Here is a 17,850-nt window from a genome sequence, read left to right as displayed (position 1 = left end):
AGGAGGAGTAGAGGCCCGGTCTCCTCATCAGTTTTTGAAGTGTATTTTTCAGTTTGATTCCTAAAAGGATTTTTCCCCGATCTCCATACCATTATCACTTATGTCTTACTGGGGATGAGTTTGACATTAGCTTTCCCTCTGAATACTTGCCTCTCAAGCAGTAGTTGTCATTGAAAAGACCTAAAGCTGTGTGTGATTTGGTGCATTGATGGAAGTGTGTTTTGATATAATTCCAGAGTTTCATGTACATCAGGTACACAAAAGAATATTCTCTGCACCAGTTGTAGAGAGCATGGAAGGAGGGAAGGTAAAAAGAAAAAAAAAAAAGATGTGAAGCCATCTGAACCCTCTGTGTATGCACAACTCTCAGAAGTGCTGTTCAGTTCTAAAAACATCTCATTTTAAGGAACATGTGTGATATCATACTGTCATTTCCCCCATTTCCAGTTCAACTGTGAACTTGGGTATAATTGGGAGACAATTTGTATATTTTTGTTATACTCGAAAACCGTGGAGATTACAGTGAATAGTTTACAAATGTAAGAAACAGTTTTCCAGTTCTTCGTAAACGTAACGGTCACTCATGTCTTGTTACATGATAATGCCCCACTTCCCCTCTCCCCACTTCTGGGGACTTTCACAGTTTTCAGTAGCTTTTCAGGGTGTAGAAGAGAAGTGGCTAACCTTTTTTCATCGGGAGCCACATGGCGATTTGTTACATGTTCTGGGGGCCGAACACAAAATAGCCCCAAATCCGCCCCTCTGCCCCCAGGCTTAACCCTTCTCAGCTCCAAAATGCCACCTACCCGCAGGCTTTACTGCATAAAATATCAAACATGTCACTCCGAAATAACTTGGGTGGATCTAATTTTCTCCACATTTTTCAAGCATTTTGGTCAAGTAATATTTCATATTGTAAAACAGTAACCAACTATTTCAAATGATCCCTCCACCCCCAGGCTTAACCCCTCTTAGCACCAAACTCACTGCCTTCACTTCACACAGGAGCTCCTCATGCTGTTGCAGCTGCCCCCGCCCGGCCCCCCGCTGTTTCTTCGCCAGGTCACTGCCTTCTCCTGAGCACAGCTGTGTGGCTCTCCCCAGTCTTTCTACTCGCTTCCCCCACGTGTAGCATGGGCAACTCCATGTCCAGCTGCGCTGAAATAATGGAACTCAGTTTAATTGGCTTAATGGTCAGATCCTGTCTGCCGGCCGTTAAACCAAGTAAATTGAGTTCCCTTATTTCTGCTTGGTAGGGCAGGGAGCCAGCGCAGGAGTCAGCAGCAGCAGCAGCATACAGAGCCGCAAATGGCTCCTTAAATAACCACATGTGGCTCTGGTGCTGCAGATTTCCAACCATGCACCCCACAGCTGGCGTTCAAGATGGTGCAGCTGCTGGCTCCGCAGGCCAGATGAAAAGGCTCTGTGGGCTGGATTCTGGCCCACGGGCCATGTGTTGGCTACGACTATAGTAGAGCTGCTACAGTAGTTTGACTTCTTGAGCCTATCTTCATAAATCAAAGTAGCTCCTTTCTCCTTTGTGCAGTTTGGTGTCTACTGGTATTCTGGAGGAGTCCATGGATTTCACTAAGGATATTCAAAAATTGCCAAGTGTAGTCTAGATGAAGCAACTGTGTCGTTATTATGCTTATGCTATTATAATATTATTAGCTTATAGTAAAGGCCATCAGTTCAGTTCAGGAATTACTAAACCATGTAGTGCACTGGTAAACTCACTTTGACCATATAGTACAGATGGTTAATTTTTGTCCTTTACAAGTAACACAGAAAGTTTAATGTTGTCATCTTACACTGTCAGTGGGGACTTTTTCTTTAAGGTGTTTCTCTAAGTCCAGTATTCATAAAGCGATGCCTGAAAATGGTCTAAGGTGTTATGACATCTATCCCAGGACTGCAATTTTCATTCCAAACCAGGAAGGACAGAAAATGATAGATTGCCTCATTTCAAATATAAATACTACTTTATAGGCATTTTAAATGGCTGTTTCCTAGAGGAAAGTGAATAGATTATATGTCTCTCCCCAAGAAGTTACAGTGGGTTAGGTCTAGCATATGTCAAGCTTATATAGTCTCAGTGGAAAGTTTTATTCACAAAACAGTGACATTCTTCATTTTTCGTAAGATACACTCACTGCCAGAGATGAGCCAGTGATTCACAAGCAGGGTTAAACAATATTCTAATACTCTCACAGAGTCCTTGTTTTCTCCTACTAACCACTCTTCACTGCTGCTTTAAAACAGCTTCTTGTGTCCGGAAAAAAAATCTTTCCATGTTTATACTACTAAGATAAATCTAAGCAAATGTACTGACACCAGAGGAATAAAGTTCTCCCTCAGGATTTTAAGCTAAAAGCATGTGACTTAATTTTAGAGGTGGTAAGCACCTCTGAAAAGCAAGCAGTTCATTAACCACTGCTATCGCTATTACCTACTGGAATTAGGGAGTAGGGTTACATGTTAGCCTAGCATATCCATATCCTTAAAGACTAGGTTATTGTTAAAATGTAATATAGTGAAGCAGAAAGACTGCCAAAGATCAGTTGTAGCTTTCCTTAGGGAAAGCTTCTAGGCTGTGTTGAATGACTCAGAACAAATAAAACTGAATGTCATTATCATAGAATCATAGAACAATATTGCTGGAAGAGACCTAAAAAAAGCCATCGAGTCCAGCCCCCTGCTCTAAGCAGGACCAAACCCATCAGATCAGCCCCACCAGGGCTTTGTCGAGGTGAGACTTAAACACCTCCAGGGATGGAGACTCCACTACTTCCTTGGGTAGATTATTCCAATGCTTCACCACCCTCCTAGTGAAAAAGTTTTTCCTAATGTTCAACCTGGACCTTCCCAACCGCAACTTGAGACTATTGTTCCATGTTCTGCCATCCATGACCTCTGAACAGCCTCTCTCCAGCCTCTTTGCAGCCTCCCTTCAGTAAGTTGAAGGCTGTTATTAAGTCCCCCCTCGGTCTTCTCTTCTGAAGACCAAACAGTCCCAATTCCCTCAACTTTTCTTCATAAGTCATATGCTCCAGCCCCCTAATTATTTCGGTCGCCCTCCCCTGGACCCTCTCCTGTGTGTCCACATCCTTCCTATAATTGGGGGCCCAGAACTGGACACAGTACTCCAGATGCAGCCTTACCAAAGACGAAAAAAGAGGAATAATCACTTCTCTGGATTTACTGGCAACGCTCCTCTTGATGCAACCTAATATGCCATTAGCTTTCCTGGCTACAATGCCACACTGTTGACTCATGTCCAGCTTCTCATCCACTACAACTCCCAGGTCCTTTTCTGCAAAACTACTACCAAGCCAGTTGGACCCCAGCCTGTGACAATGCTTGGGATTCACTCTGCACTTGTCCTTATTGAACCTCATCAGATTTCTTGCAGCCCAGTCTTCAAATTTGTCTAAGTGAGTCTGGACCCTGTCCCTACCCCCCACCGTATATACCTCTCCCCCTAGCTTAGTGTCATCCGCAAACTTGCTGAGGGTGCAATCCAACCCTTCATCCAGGTCGTTGATAAATATGTTGAACAGAACAGGACCCAGAACTGAACCTTGGGGCACTCCACTAGAAACCGACCACCATCCCAACATCGAGCCATTGATCACTACCCGCTGGGCCTGACCTTCTAGCCAGCTTTCTATCCATCTTACCGTCCATTTATCCAGTCCACATTCCTTTAACTTGCTGACAAGGATATTGTAGGAGACCATATCAAAAGCTTTGCTAAAGTCAAGATAAATCACATCCATTGATTTTTCCCTTATCCACAGAGCCAGTTATCTCATCGTAGAAACTAATCAGATTAGTCAGGCATGACTTGCCCTTCATGAATCCATGCTGACTATTCCTGATCACTCTCCCGTCCTCCAAGTGCCTCAAAATGACTTCCTTGAGGAGCCCCTCCATGATTTTTCCTGGGACTGATGTAAGACTGACCAGCCTATAGTTCCCTGGATCATCCTTCTTCCCTTTCTTAAAGATGGGCACTACATTTGCCTTTTTCCAGTCATCTGGGATCTCTCCCGATCTCCACGACTTTTCAAAGATAACGGCCAAGGGCTCGTCAACAACATACACCAACTCCCTCAGAACCCTAGGATGAATTCGGTCCAGGCCCATCGATTTATGTACATTTAGCTTTTTTAGAGAGTTCTGACCTGTTCTTTCCCCACCAAAGGCTATCCACCTTCATCCCACAATGCATCACTTATTGCATGAGTCCGGGAGCCGTCTTTGTCCGTGAAGACAGAGGCAAAGAAAGCATTAAGTACTTCAGCTTTCCCTACATTATCTGTCACTGGGTTGCCTCCCTCATCCAGTAGGGGCCCCACGCCCTCTCTGATCACCTTCTTCTTGGTAACATGCCTGTAGAAACGTTTCTTGTTATCCTTCACATTCCTCATGAGTCGCAATTCCAGTTGCGCTTTTGCCTTCCTGATAACTGCCCTACATTCTTGAGCTATACATTTATACCCCTCCCTAGACATCTGTCCCAGTTTCCACTTTTTGTACGCTCCCTTTTTGTGCCTAAGTTTTCCAAGGATTTCCCCATTAAGCCAGTCTGGTCTCCTACCATATTTACTTCTCTTGCTGCGCATCGGGACAGTTTCTTTCTGCGTCTTCAATAGGGCTTCGTTAAAACACTGCCAGTTTTCCTGGACTCCATTTCCCTTCATGGTAGCATCCCAGGGGATCCTGCCCATCAGGTTCCTGAAGGAGTCAAAGTCTGCTTTTCTGAAGTCCAAGGTGTGTAATTTGCTGCTCTCTTTCCTTCCTTTGGTCAGGATCCTGAAGTCTACCATCTCATGATCACTGCTTCCCAGGTTGTCCCCCACCTCTACCTTCCCTATTAGTTCCTCCCTGTTTGTAAGCAGCAGGTTGAGCTGTGCACGACCTCTGGTCGGGTCCTTCAACACTTGTACCAATAAGTGTTCCCCTACATTCTCCAGAAATTTCCTGGACTGCTTGTGTATGCCGTATTGGTCTCCCAACAGATGTCAGGGTAATTGATGTTGCCTGCGATCTGGAAACTTCTCTCAGTTGTCCAAAAAAAGCCTCATTTACCTCATCATCCTGATTTAGCGTCCTGTAGCAGACACCAACCACCACATCTCCAGTGCTGCCTACACCACTAAGCTTGACTCATAGATTCTCAACAGGCTTTTCTCCCTCTGTGTACTGGAGTTCCAAGCAATCATAGTGCTCTCTTACATACAGTGCAACTCCTCCTCCTTTTCTCCCTTGCCTGTTCTTCCTGAACAGTTTATACCCTTTCACGGCAGCGCTCCAGTCATGTAAGTAATCCCACCAAGTCTCTGTTATTCCAATCAAGTCATAGTTCTTGGACTGAGCCAGGGCTTCTAATTCCTCCTGCTTGTTACACAGGCTTCTGGCATTGGTGTACAAACACTTTAGATAAACAGTCGATCTCCCCACCCTCACTACTCGAACCAAGGGTCCACTTTTGTTGTACATTCCTCTTTGCATTTCTTCCTGGCCTCCAAGTTCCTTTCTACCCACAGGGTTTCGCTCACCTTCCCCCAGCAAACCTAGTTTAAAGCTCTCCTCACTAAGTTTGCAAGTCTACTTGCGAAAATGCTCCTTCCTCTCTTGGTTAGGTGGACCCCATCTCTTCCCAATAATCCTTGTGCCCGGAACAACATCCCATGATCGAAGAATCCAAAGCCCTCTCTCCGACACCACATGCATAACTGTGCGTTTACTTCCTCAATTCGACGGTCCCTACCTAGCCCTTTCCCTTCGACAGGAAGGATGGACGAGAACACCACTTGCGCTCCAAATTCTGATGAGCAATTTTCTTTTATAAATATTGAGAAAAGGTATAACTCCATATTATGTATAATCCAAACCCAGGGAATTTGGTAGAATTTTTTGAGGTGGTGTTTGCAATTGCTTTCCACAAAAATTCCAGAAATGCAAGAATTACTTAACGAGAAGTGAAATTCTCACCTAACAATTACGCCTACAATAATATATTGTGAATGGATGGAAAGAGTTAAAAATGTAGAGATTCAGACTAAGGTCAGGAGGTCCAAATTGAATTTGCAGCTTAATTTTAAATTTTTTTTGCGAGGGGGGTTGTTGATTAACAATATTATAACTTTGTTTATTACAAGTGTATTCCTTTGTACTTAAGGTGATCTTTCTGAGGACTTTCAAATGGATCACTAATTCTTTGAGTATATGCTAATTTGGATGTTTTTCAAATGTCTGTCATTTAGATAAATGTATTTGAATATGGTACAGAAGTATTATTAAAATTAGGCATATAGAGCCAGTTTCAGCAGAAGACGCTGACAATATATATTGTAAAAATAATAAAGTTCAAGCTCACCAATTGACTCCAAAATTTTTATTTGAAGAGATTAAATTAATTTTTTTCAATTATGTCTGCCCAAAATGTTACTGCCAAAAATGCTGCCACTTTTGGTTTTATTTTATGTAGCATATAATTAAAAACAATTATTATAAATTACTTCAAATTTTGGTTCAAAGAAAAATCTGTGCTATTTAGCTGACACTTTATTTGCTGCTAATAAAGCCAAAGGATTTTTATGGTGGAGTTACAAAGTCTTGGACAGAACAGATTAATAGACTGAAATAAACTCTATCAGTCTCAAATGGAAGTATTGAGTTGAAAAAAAATACTGGAAATTCAAGAATCATACATTGTTAATAACCTGATACAAACGTAAGACATTCATGTGATGGAAAGTTGGCTATGAAGGAAGTGTTGGTTAAGTAACAGACAGTACTTTCACCCAAGGCTGTTAACCATGGAGCTGTGCCATAAACACCACTTCTTCAATGAATTGTTCATTATACTGACTTCCCTTTCTGTTAAGTCAGTATTATTTTAGGAAGTCATCTCAAATGATTATTGCAAGTGTAGGGAATGAGTGATTTGCTTGACTTTAATGGAATGGAAAGTCTGTTGTTTGCTTTCTTTAGTGCCATAAAAGGACCTTGAGATGCCAGATTGAACACAAAATGACCTGATAATTAAAAGAGTTACAGTTCTTGGTAAAGAATACTTGCAGGAGAAATATTGCAGGTGGAATTCTGTACTAAACTGAAGAATGTTTAGGAGAACTAATAGTCTGTTATGTTAATTGTTTTGTCTGCACTGGAAAAGACCTTCAGTCTTCTCTGTACTTTGACGTGTGTAATCTGTTACATTCATTTTTTGTTGACTCTTCTTCTGAGATCTGTTAGCCTTAAGAAAAATCATCATTAATTTTCCCAGACACCAATCAAAACTCAGTTCATTTTATATTAGACAAAAGTAGCATTTATTGGAATTTTTGCAAAAAATAAAATAAGTGAAATAAAATGTATGCAGATAAAATGGAATCTATGGAAGATCATACTAGCCAGTGCAATAAATGTAGGCTGCATAGGAAAATAGATTAATATCACTTTCCATACTAGGAAGCTATTACTTTGGACTGATATTACATCTTTTAAAATAACATGTTCCTATAGAGACATCAGGACCAAATTCACTGGGGCTGTAAATTGTTGCAATTCCACTCATTTTAATGGAGCTGTGTTCATTGATACCAGAATTTGGCCCTGTGAATTCAATCACCAGAAAAGTTCTCTTGTACTTACAATGTATCACATGAATATTAGAAGATAATACAGTGTACCTCCTCCTTTTAATGATGCTTCTTTCGAGATTAGGGACATTCAGGAATTACTATTTTCTCCCTTTCTGGTATCAGAAATGTGATAGGCTGTAGTCTGTGAATCAATCTAAGGGCACATCAATGCTGCTTTGCAGTTTGAATACAGGCTCCTGAACTGGAGCGTGCACAAAAGTGCTACAATGTAACTCCCCCATGTGGAAGCTACAAACCTGAACATAAACTCTCAGAAAGGTCTACCTTAGTGTAAACTAGTGACCTGTATGTTGCACCTGAAGCATCAGTTCTGGGGAGTTGCAGCGAAGCCCTTTTGTACTCACTTCCCCTGCTTGTAGTCCAAACTACAGAGCAGTGTAGGTATGAGTGCCTCTTTTTACATTTATCAGTGGTCACCTCAGGTAAGATTTTCTCATACATAGTAGTTTAACAATTGTATTATTCTTTTAGACAAAAAGTTTTGTTTAATCAAGTGGCTTTAGAAGTACACTGATCCCTAGCTATACGAGCACAGTTGGTTCCCAGATTTCTGCTTGTGGGCGAAAACTCATAAGAGTGACACCAAATTTCCATTAAAATACATGTAAAATTCTCCAATTTGTTCCAAGGGCTTGTAAGTTGACAAAAACCAGTTGAGTTTAGGTACTTTTCTGATGTATTTGAATAGTTAGGCACCAGAAATAGGATGTAGTATATGTATGTAGAGCAGGGATTTCCAGCCTATGGGTCGGGACCCAAACATGGGTCCCATTAGCTTTGTTAAAGGTCTCTAGATGGGCAGTTTCCAGCTGCATGGGACTGTTAAAGAAGCCATATGCAGTTTCTTAACACTGCTGCCTCAGGCAGATATCTATCAGTAGCGATAACTGCTGGAGATGGCAGCTATCTCTATCACTAGGGATCACAAAACAAAAAAGCACTTTAAAGACTAACAAAATAATTTATTAGGTGATGAGCTTTCGTGAGACAGACCCACTTCTTCAGTTCTGGATAGGGATCTAGGGATAGCAATTACGTTATGCCTAGCTGCTGAAACCTTAACACTTGAGTTAATTGCTGGGAGCACGAGGGCTGGGGAAGCCACCCAGCCTAGTGGCCCTGGTGAAGAGGCTGCAGGAGAAGAAGTGTCTAAGGCTGGGGCTGTTGAGGGAAGCAAGAGGGTCTAAGACTGGGGGAAGTTTGGGGCTACAGGGAGAGTCTAATACTGGGGGCGGTTTGGGGCTGCTTGGGGGTGTAAAGCTGGGGGCAGTTTGGGGCTGCTGGGAGGTGTAAGCCTTGGTGCAGTTTGGGCCTGCTGTGGGGCTCTGAGGCTGAGGGTGGTTTGTGGCTGCTGGGGTGGGGGTCTAAGGCTGGAGAAGATTTGGGGCTGCTGTGAAGGTTTAAGGCTGGAGGCAGTTAGGGACTGTGTGGGAGAGCAGTTAGAACCTGGCCAAAGGTGAGGTCTGCAGAGCAGGTGGGGGGTATAATACAGTAAGTCCTGGAGTTACCCAGGGATTGTTCCTGCAACCCCCACATAACTCAAATTTTCATGCAAGGGAAATGGAGCCGGGAACCACCAGGGCTGGTCAGTTTCCTGGCTCCTAGAGTGGAAGGAGCTGGAACCAGGGACAGGCTGGTTCCAGTCTCCCCATGGCTTGCAGGGCCAGGAAACTGATCAGCTCATGGCTGGTCAGTTTCACATTCCCACCATTGCAGGGGAGGGAACCAGGCTAAGAGCCTTCTTCCTCTCTTCCCCCAGCCAAAGGGCTTTCAGACAGCAGCATGTCTGAGGGAAGGGAGGGAGAAGGCTCCAGCTGCGGGTCTCCCCGCCCCCAGCCAGGGACCCCATTGCTGGAGTTGAGCCAGCCACAGGGCTGCGGGTCTCCCCGCCTCCTGGCCAGGGACTCTTCTTATGTAAGCGGGGGAAGTTCACTCATATGGGCTGTGGTCACACTTGGCAAAGCCTTCACTTGAGGGGCATATGGGGATTTTGAAATGTGTGGGGTCCTTTCAGAAAGGACCCCCATGTAACCGCGCCGAGCCACACGCGTTCAAAAGCTGTGCTGTCAAAGAGCTGTGGTCGGAAGCGTGCAAATGCTGATGAGGCGCTGAATATTCAGTTCAGCACCTCATTAGTATTCTTCGATTTGGCCATTTGCATGGCCATTTCAAAGGTTTGGCCCAGTGTGGCCACAGCCATAGTGAATAAAGGTTTGTATATATGTTTCTCATTTTAATGAGTACTTTTCCTATGAGTACTCACTAAACAAGGGATGGGTGTAACAAGCATTCTTATGGCACCTTAGAGACTTAACACATTTATTAGATCATCAGCTATCATGAGTTATAAAAAGTTCAGTGGTTTTCTTCCCCCCTTCCCCCCCACACCCACCTTTGGTTCCTAGAAGTTTTAGTTAAGAGTTTTCTGACAGGGAGTTCTAGTACCATTCAAATCGACAGATCAGCTCTGTAGTTCCTTTGCTCAAGCAAAGCTGTTGAGTTCAGGGTATATCGGGCACACAAGTTATATGATAGTTAATACAAAACCCACCACTTGCAAACTTTGCTGCCCAAACTTCAAACTAAATCAATATTTGGTCACCTAAATGAAAACTGGAGATTTTCAGGGATGGCTGAATTCTTGAAAATCCCACAGAACTCCCATGGCAGCTAGAAATTACTCAGCACTTTCAAACATTTTTGATAATATTTTTATTAAAATTGAAATTAAAATAAAATAAAAACCTTTTTTAAAAAATACTTTATTTAAGCATCTAAACGTGGACTTAAATACAGGATTTTAAGCACCTAAGTGAGAAGAGTTTAATCAACCACTTTATTCAATGCTCTTGAGTTTTTCACATCAACACATTTTTAACGTCACACAAAGATGTACTGATTGTGCTAAAAACTTCTTTCTCTCTTTGCAGGGACCTTTGTCGCCAGGATAAAGCATGTGACTACTACTTCAGTATAGATGCGGATGTGGTGCTGACAAACCCAAAGACTTTAAGAATTCTGATAGAGCAAAACAGGTTCAGTATATCTTTCTTACAGACTGAGGAGCTTCATTTTTCCTCATCTGGAAGTACTCACTGATATTCTCTTGCCCCTGCCCCTTCTAAGGGATTATAAGATAAATTTGGCACAGTTCCCTCTGGAGCTTATCAACATTCCAGTCTACTTGAGGGAGCATGAGGTGATTATGTTACTGCCAACTATATGCTAACCACAAAGCCAGTCTAAGAGCAAACTTTTTAAACTTTGTAATTAATCTTGACCGGTTAGTTGCAAAAAAAAAAAAAAAAGAAAGAAAAACAAAAAACTTAACCTTAGTGGAAAAAGTTTTTCACTTAAAAATGTTAAAGTGAAAAAGGTAGCTAAATTGAGCATGCTCACTGGATTGAGCTTTGCAGGTGGGGAAGCTGAACAGACTCATTCCAATTACCCATGGCTCCTGCTGCCATGAGGAGGGCAAGGAAGGACCCAGTAATCCCCAAAGTCATGTCTCTTAGGGGGTTTTATTGGGGTGTGGAGAAGAAACAGTTTGGTGGCAGGAAGGGGCAGGGCGTGGAGGAAAGTAACAGCTTCTCCCTACCAGTGGTACTCCTGGGCTAGATTGCACAATTGCTCTGGCCAGGAATAGCCTGATGGCCGGGAGTTTGAGACACCTGGTCTAGGTCATGTTGACCAGGAAGATATCACACTTATACTAAGCATGGGAGCTAACATTTCACAAAACATCTTGCATAGGAGAAAACATGCTATTCCCAATCTGAACATCCAAGAATCTTTATCATTCAGAAGACAGCTCTGTGGCATCATTGCTTTCTGTTAAACACAACAGGATTTGCAAGACTGATAAACAGTTCTATGATTCAGGCACAAAAAAAGCTCCACTGGTTTTAGTCTTAGTATTGCAGTGTTAAAAAGTGATTTAATTTTGGAGATGATAGAACATTATTGTCTTGCTCTTAAGAGCTGCGTCTCATTGTTAAATGATTTCTCACGGTACATGACAAACTAAACTTTGATATCTGATACTAATAAAAATAAAACTTGGGTTTTTTTACAATTTCCAGAAAAGATCCACCATTCACTACCGTTAATAGCTCATAGTATGTCTCCCCTCCACCTACCCACACATATCAGACTCCAATCTTGCTTACTTTACTCAGGGAAATCTGTGAAATCCCATGTGAGTAAAGTAGGTGGAATTCAGCCCTGAATGGTAACGTGGAGCTTTTCAGATGCATCAGAAAAAAGTCAGAGTATTAATTTTAACAGCATATGGTGGAAACTTGCTCTTACCTAATGAGAAGGACGCAGTTGTGAATAAAGGCATAGCTGGCGTATCATGTTGTTTAAATTATTTCTTTGCTGAAATTTGTTGTTTTGTAAGAGAATGTTAGGGCCCAGAATACTGCAGGCAGAAATAGCACAAGCTTCACACAGCAGGCCTACCTGGGGATGGAACTTGTAAATGAAGTTACATTACTTTTGCTTCCATTTCTAGCCACCTATTTATGCTCTCATCTCTGCTTTAAATGTTGTTTTTCCATATGGAATACTTTCCATAATTGGAGTCTTTTGCTTTTATGCTGCTGCTACAAATCCTTTGTTTGTTAATCTTTCTTAAAGAGGAACCACTTGTACTACTCCCGCCTGCAAAAAGAGGACAAGAGAGTATTTTTCTGTGCCTGAAAACTTCATGATTTATAGGGAGCCTGGGTCTTGCAGCTGAATTCTTGTCTGCTGATCTCACCTTTGGGTGGTTAGAGGTTTGGAAACTGACAGTTAATGAAAGTATTTCCCTTCAGCTCAAGTGTAGAACTGCTGCGTCTAGCTATGATGGTTTGATAATCCTTCAGTTCTGATGCGCAGTTAAGGTGTCGTTGGTACGAGGCAGACATTCACATTCAGACTTACAACTATTTTAATGCTAGTACATGTTGAACCTCTCTCATCTGGCACCCTTGGGACATGACTGGTGCTGGACAAGAGATTTTGCCAGATGATGGGAAGGCAGTATTTTCTAGTACATTACCAACACTTCCACTGCTTACTGGGTTCTTAGAAGACATTTAGGGGTAAATTACAGCTGAATAACAGCACAGAACGCTTAGAGCCAGGACTGGTGGCTTGAAACCAACTTTATGGGATCTCAGGAAACTTGTCCATACCCATGACAAGTGGTCATCCGGCTGTCTAAAATCATTGCGGATTATGGAGTTTTCTGTACAAGAGAATTCCAGATTAGAGAAGTTCAACCTGTAAAATGCAAGTATCAACATTCATTTTTTATTAATCACTATTTTATTTTTTACAGAAAGATAATTGCTCCACTTGTCACTCGCCATGGGAAGCTGTGGTCCAACTTTTGGGGTGCTTTGAGCCCTGATGGCTATTATGCTCGATCAGAAGATTATGTAGATATTGTCCAGGGGAACAGAGTGTAAGTTACTTTAAGATAATCACTAACACCAGATACCATATAGTATTTTAGTGACACCTTGTTTCCTTGCCCAATAGGGACCAATATCTTCCATATAAAGAGAATATCTGAACAGTTAATATTTGATATGTTGATGCATTTTTTTCCAGTAATCTAGGAATATATGCCATTTCAGTAACCTGGAATGGAAAAGGAAAGTGCCAAGCAAAGTGAGGTCCTATGTTTTATCATGAAACATATAGTGATGGTTATTGGAATTATGCTGCAAAAATGAACTATGTTTAATTGGAAAAACTGAAGGAGTCATATTTTTAATCTGACACTGAGAATGTATGCCAAAAACTAATGCTGGTGACATTTCATGAAACGCGTAATAGGTAAAGTGCTTTGCCATCTCTTCTGGACAAGCGCAATATTTAAGCAGCAGCTGAAATTAAATTTAATAACCATTTTTGTTACAGAAATATTTGTTCCATTACAGGCTGTCTGCTTTCAATCCTTACAACAGTCCAGAAATATTAAGACTAAGGTCAAAGCAGATGAGAAATACTTTCATTTCCCATATGGTAATTTTTCCCCAAAATTAATGTACTTTAAACTAGTTGAGATCCTATTCTCAGGTGTGCAAATGCCCCATTATTTGGCCCTGACACCTGGAAAAGATCTTACTGGACTTATCCCCCTTTACAGTTATTCACTGATTTTATAAATCTGCTTCTGGGAAACGGGAAACTTGCAACATAGTGCGTCATGCTACAGAGAGGTCTATTTGTTGATGTTGGCTCAACTGAATTAAATTTGTGGTCTCTTGCATTCACCGTATGAGTATCAATGTAACGAGGTCAATCTGTGAGAAGCTACAGCCAGGTGTTCAAACTGATGTAAAATCTGTCTAGTAGTTTTCTCCATCTCATAAAATAAATGAATTTGATTGGGAGCCTTGGAGTGGTCTGAAAAGGGATGTGTTGAGATATTTAAAACCTACTTCAGAGAATTTGGTACTATTACTTTTTTTGTGATTAAAAACTCATATAATTTGAATGACTGACTACACCTGCAAAAGGAGTACGTTCCCTTCAGGTCTAGTTGTAATTTTTCAGGTATCTTGGGAATCTTACTGCACTGCTTTCAATTTTGTCTGGTCAGTAAACAATAAACTCACAGTCTGTGTCTTCACGTGCTGCTTCTTCTGGAAGTGGCATGGTCGTGAGCTGTCCGGAAGATGCGCGGATGTAAATTTCCCATGCCTCATTAGCATATGGGAACGTGATTCAGAGTCCAGAAGAAGCTCTTCCAGACTCCAAAATACACGTGCAGACATGTGGCCTGCGGGGACCTTCTGGAAGGAGGAAGAAGGGGCTTCTGGAAGGAGGGTTTCCTTTTGGAAGATTCCTGCGGGCTGCATGTCTCCATTTGTATTTTGGAGTCCGGAAAAGCTTCTTCTGCACTCTGAATCATGTGCTAATGAGACATGGGAAATTTACATCTGCACCTCATTAGCATCTTCCAGACAGCTCATTACCATGCCGCTTCTGGAAGAAGCAGCACATGAAGACTCAGCACAGTGTTTAAATAGTAAAATATAAACATATTCCAGTTTTCATTGTCTTAAACTGTTTCCCCTGGACTTCTTTTTCAGAGGAGTCTGGAATATCCCTTATATGGCTAATATATACTTAATTAGAGGACAGACACTCAGATCAGAGATGAAAGAGAGAAACTATTTCGTTCGTGATAAATTGGATCCTGATATGGCACTCTGCAGAAATGCTAGGGAAATGGTAAGGAGTATGGACAGATGGCTTTCTTTCAAATACTACATTACGTTCTTGCTACACTTGTTCGTATTTAAACTTGAATTGTGTTCACTTTTTTCTAATTAAAAGTACTAGCCAATTTTTTGTGGGATACTGATGGTTTTTATGATATTTTTTAAAATTGCTGAAGAGAGTACAATGAGAGCAGTTGGCTTTGTTCAAGACCAGTGGACTGCATATTGAATTTTCAGTGTATTTAAATAGAAATCATAAATACTGTAAATTACCTTGCTTGTTTGCATGTATAGCTTGAAGGAGGATACAGTGACTACCCTGTTAAATATACCAGCTATCACTGAGTATATCCTTTTTCTTAAAATATCTGAATTACACAATTTGGAATGTACAGCAAGTTAGGTGCAATATATTTGTTTTGGATTTCATTGAAAATACCTAAAAGTGATTGAGGCTGGTAATATAAAATATATTGTGATACTCTTATTAAAGGGTGTTGTATTAGTTAGTGTTACCTGTAATATGCTGTCAGTAATATGAAGACTGATTTTATATTATGAGTATAAATATGCAAACCCATATTTGTACCAATATTTACACTAGTTTCAGAACAGAAACAAATAAGAGGTAAACCACAGCTATTTCCAGACAGTATAGCATTGAAAAATAAAACTGCTGAATTGAACAAGAAAAGTTGGCAAGTATAAATTTTTTATACCCTCCATAATAACAAGGCATGATGTCATGTGTTTGTACTCATTCTACAGAACAGCCCAGGCAACACACTCTTGTTTTCAACCTTCTAAGCATCGGTTCTTTCAATATCTGCTTACCATGTGCTCATGTTAAACTAATCTGACTCTGTGGCTCGTCAGAGAATTATCTTCTCTCTTTCTCTTTCTCAACCTGTGCTATGAGCCAGTCTGGTACGTGCTTGTTTTTGTATTGCAGCAGATAAGCAGGGGCTGGTGGATCTAGCTTTAACGTATACATATGAGCTTTGCTTGGAGGTGCATGCTGTCTGCAAAAGCTAGTTTGGAATATCAGCTTTTGCTCAAAGGCTGTTATTTATCTAATGTAAATGTGGAAACCTAAAACCTAATACATCTCTGACAAAGAGAGAGAGAGACCATGTATCGGTCAACTGATGTGATGCTTCTCCTTCGTTTTAGAGTTTACAAAGGGAAAAAGGCTCCCCTTCTTCGGAAACATTCCATATGCTCAAACCCCCAAAGGTGTTGCTTTTTTTTATTCATTAGTTGTTATTATTTTGCAGTATCATTCTACCAAAGATAAATCCTTTTCCTCTCTCCACTTGCCCTGGTAAAGCATTGCTAAACTTTTCTCGTTAATCCTACATTTTCAAAAGGGACTGGTCATGTTGGGTGTCCAATCAAGGCATCTTAAGGAGCCTTGATTTTTCATAGTCAGGTCTCTTTATGTTTCTGCAGATTGGGTTCCCTTTAAGTGTCTCAGCCTGGGGACCTAGAAATCAAGATAACTCATATCACTAGTCATTTTTTGAGGATTTAGGCGGTTACATCTTAATTCTTGGCATTATTAGTGCAATAAAATTAGTTAAATGATTTAAAAGTTTTTTGAATATTACTCAAAGCCCATGAAAAATGACAGAGTGCAAAATTTCTCTGACCTGTCTTATTTGCATGGTCTTTGTCCAGCTTTTTTGTAGCTTGTGTTTGTGCAGCCATTGGGCAAAATCTTTCTCTGCTTACTCTCATGAATAGTCCTCTTGCTAGCCACACATGTGAGAAGGGCTCTCGAACTGGTGTCAGTGGGTGTGTCTACACATCAAAGTTATTTTGGAATAATGTCCACTATTCTGAAATAATTTTTTGAGTCTCTACACAGTGCAACCATTATTTCAAAATAATTTCAAAACAGTGGATGTCTCATTTTGAATGTGGTAAACCTCATTCAGTGAGGAATAGTGCCTGTTTGGAAATAGATATTTCAGAATAGTGGCTGTGTAGACATCAAATAGAGGCTATTTCATAATAAGTTATTGCAGAATAGTTTATTTCAAAATAACACTGCTGCGTAGACATAGCATTTTGGATTAGAGCACCTGGAAACAGCGCTTCTGAGGCTGTATTGTGTGTGGCCACACTATTTCAGAATAAAATGTTCTTATTTTGGAGCTTCTCTGTAGTCTAGACACATTATTCCGGAATAGCTTGTTTTGGAATAATAACTCCGAATGAACTATTCCAGACCAACTCTGTAGTGTAGACACAACCAGTGTCTCCATTACTTCAATGTCATGCTTCAGGAAGAGGAAGCAAGCACTCATTGTGTGTTAGAATCACGTAGGCATTGGCACACTTAAAAAGTTCTGCTGGTCCTAGAGATATTAGCAGTATTTTCTCATTTGAACAATACAAAATCACTCAAAAGTCAGAATACATTTAAGTTTCCCCCTTCAAAGGGCTTGATTGACATTAGTTTTTCTCCATCTTTATGCTCTGTTGAACTCTGTTAAATTCAGGGGTACCCTGATAATGAAACCAAAGCAACAACATGGTGAATTAGGCCCAGTGTATATTGCATAGGAATAGGAAGGTGTTGTGATAAGCACTGGGGAGCTTCTTTCATCAGGCCCTCCTTATTTTCCCTGCTGCAACTACATAGTGTGTAGGGACAAGAACAGAGCGTATGCTTCACTTGTTTTACCACGCTGGCTATTTAACACTTTTTAAGACCTAAATCTGAGGTCCAAAACCAAATGGGAGTGGCTCTGTGCTTTGCAAATCTAAGATGGAAAAAACTTTCTTGACTGGAGATTGGATCTGAAAAGCAGTTAAACTAAAAGAAAACCCAATTTCTTTTAAACAAAAATATTTTCTGCCACTAATTCTAATAAAAAACACAAAGGAGTTCCGTGGCATCTTAACGACTAACAGGTTCATTGGGGCATTTATGTTTTTGC

The 17,850-nt window shown here is 41.0% G+C and overlaps 1 protein-coding gene across 3 annotated transcripts in view; it reads left to right on the top strand.

Moving 5' to 3' along the window:
* The window catches only part of PLOD2 (procollagen-lysine,2-oxoglutarate 5-dioxygenase 2), a 124,333-nt gene that overhangs the window by 66,020 nt on the left and 40,463 nt on the right, over positions 1-17,850 (top strand). For 2 of the 3 annotated variants that reach the window (XM_075003825.1, XM_075003823.1), the window contains exons 11-14: positions 10,607-10,711; positions 13,006-13,131; positions 14,771-14,912; positions 16,076-16,138. In XM_075003825.1, the coding sequence (XP_074859926.1) occupies positions 10,607-10,711; positions 13,006-13,131; positions 14,771-14,912; positions 16,076-16,138 (436 nt within the window). The remainder of the gene's footprint in view (positions 1-10,606; positions 10,712-13,005; positions 13,132-14,770; positions 14,913-16,075; positions 16,139-17,850) is intronic. The other variant, XM_075003824.1, reaches the window with a different exon arrangement.

Source organism: Carettochelys insculpta, chromosome 10, assembly GCF_033958435.1.
Source record: "Carettochelys insculpta isolate YL-2023 chromosome 10, ASM3395843v1, whole genome shotgun sequence".
NCBI classification, from domain to species: Eukaryota; Metazoa; Chordata; order Testudines; family Carettochelyidae; genus Carettochelys; species Carettochelys insculpta.
This window is presented reverse-complemented; position numbering and strand designations above follow the sequence as displayed.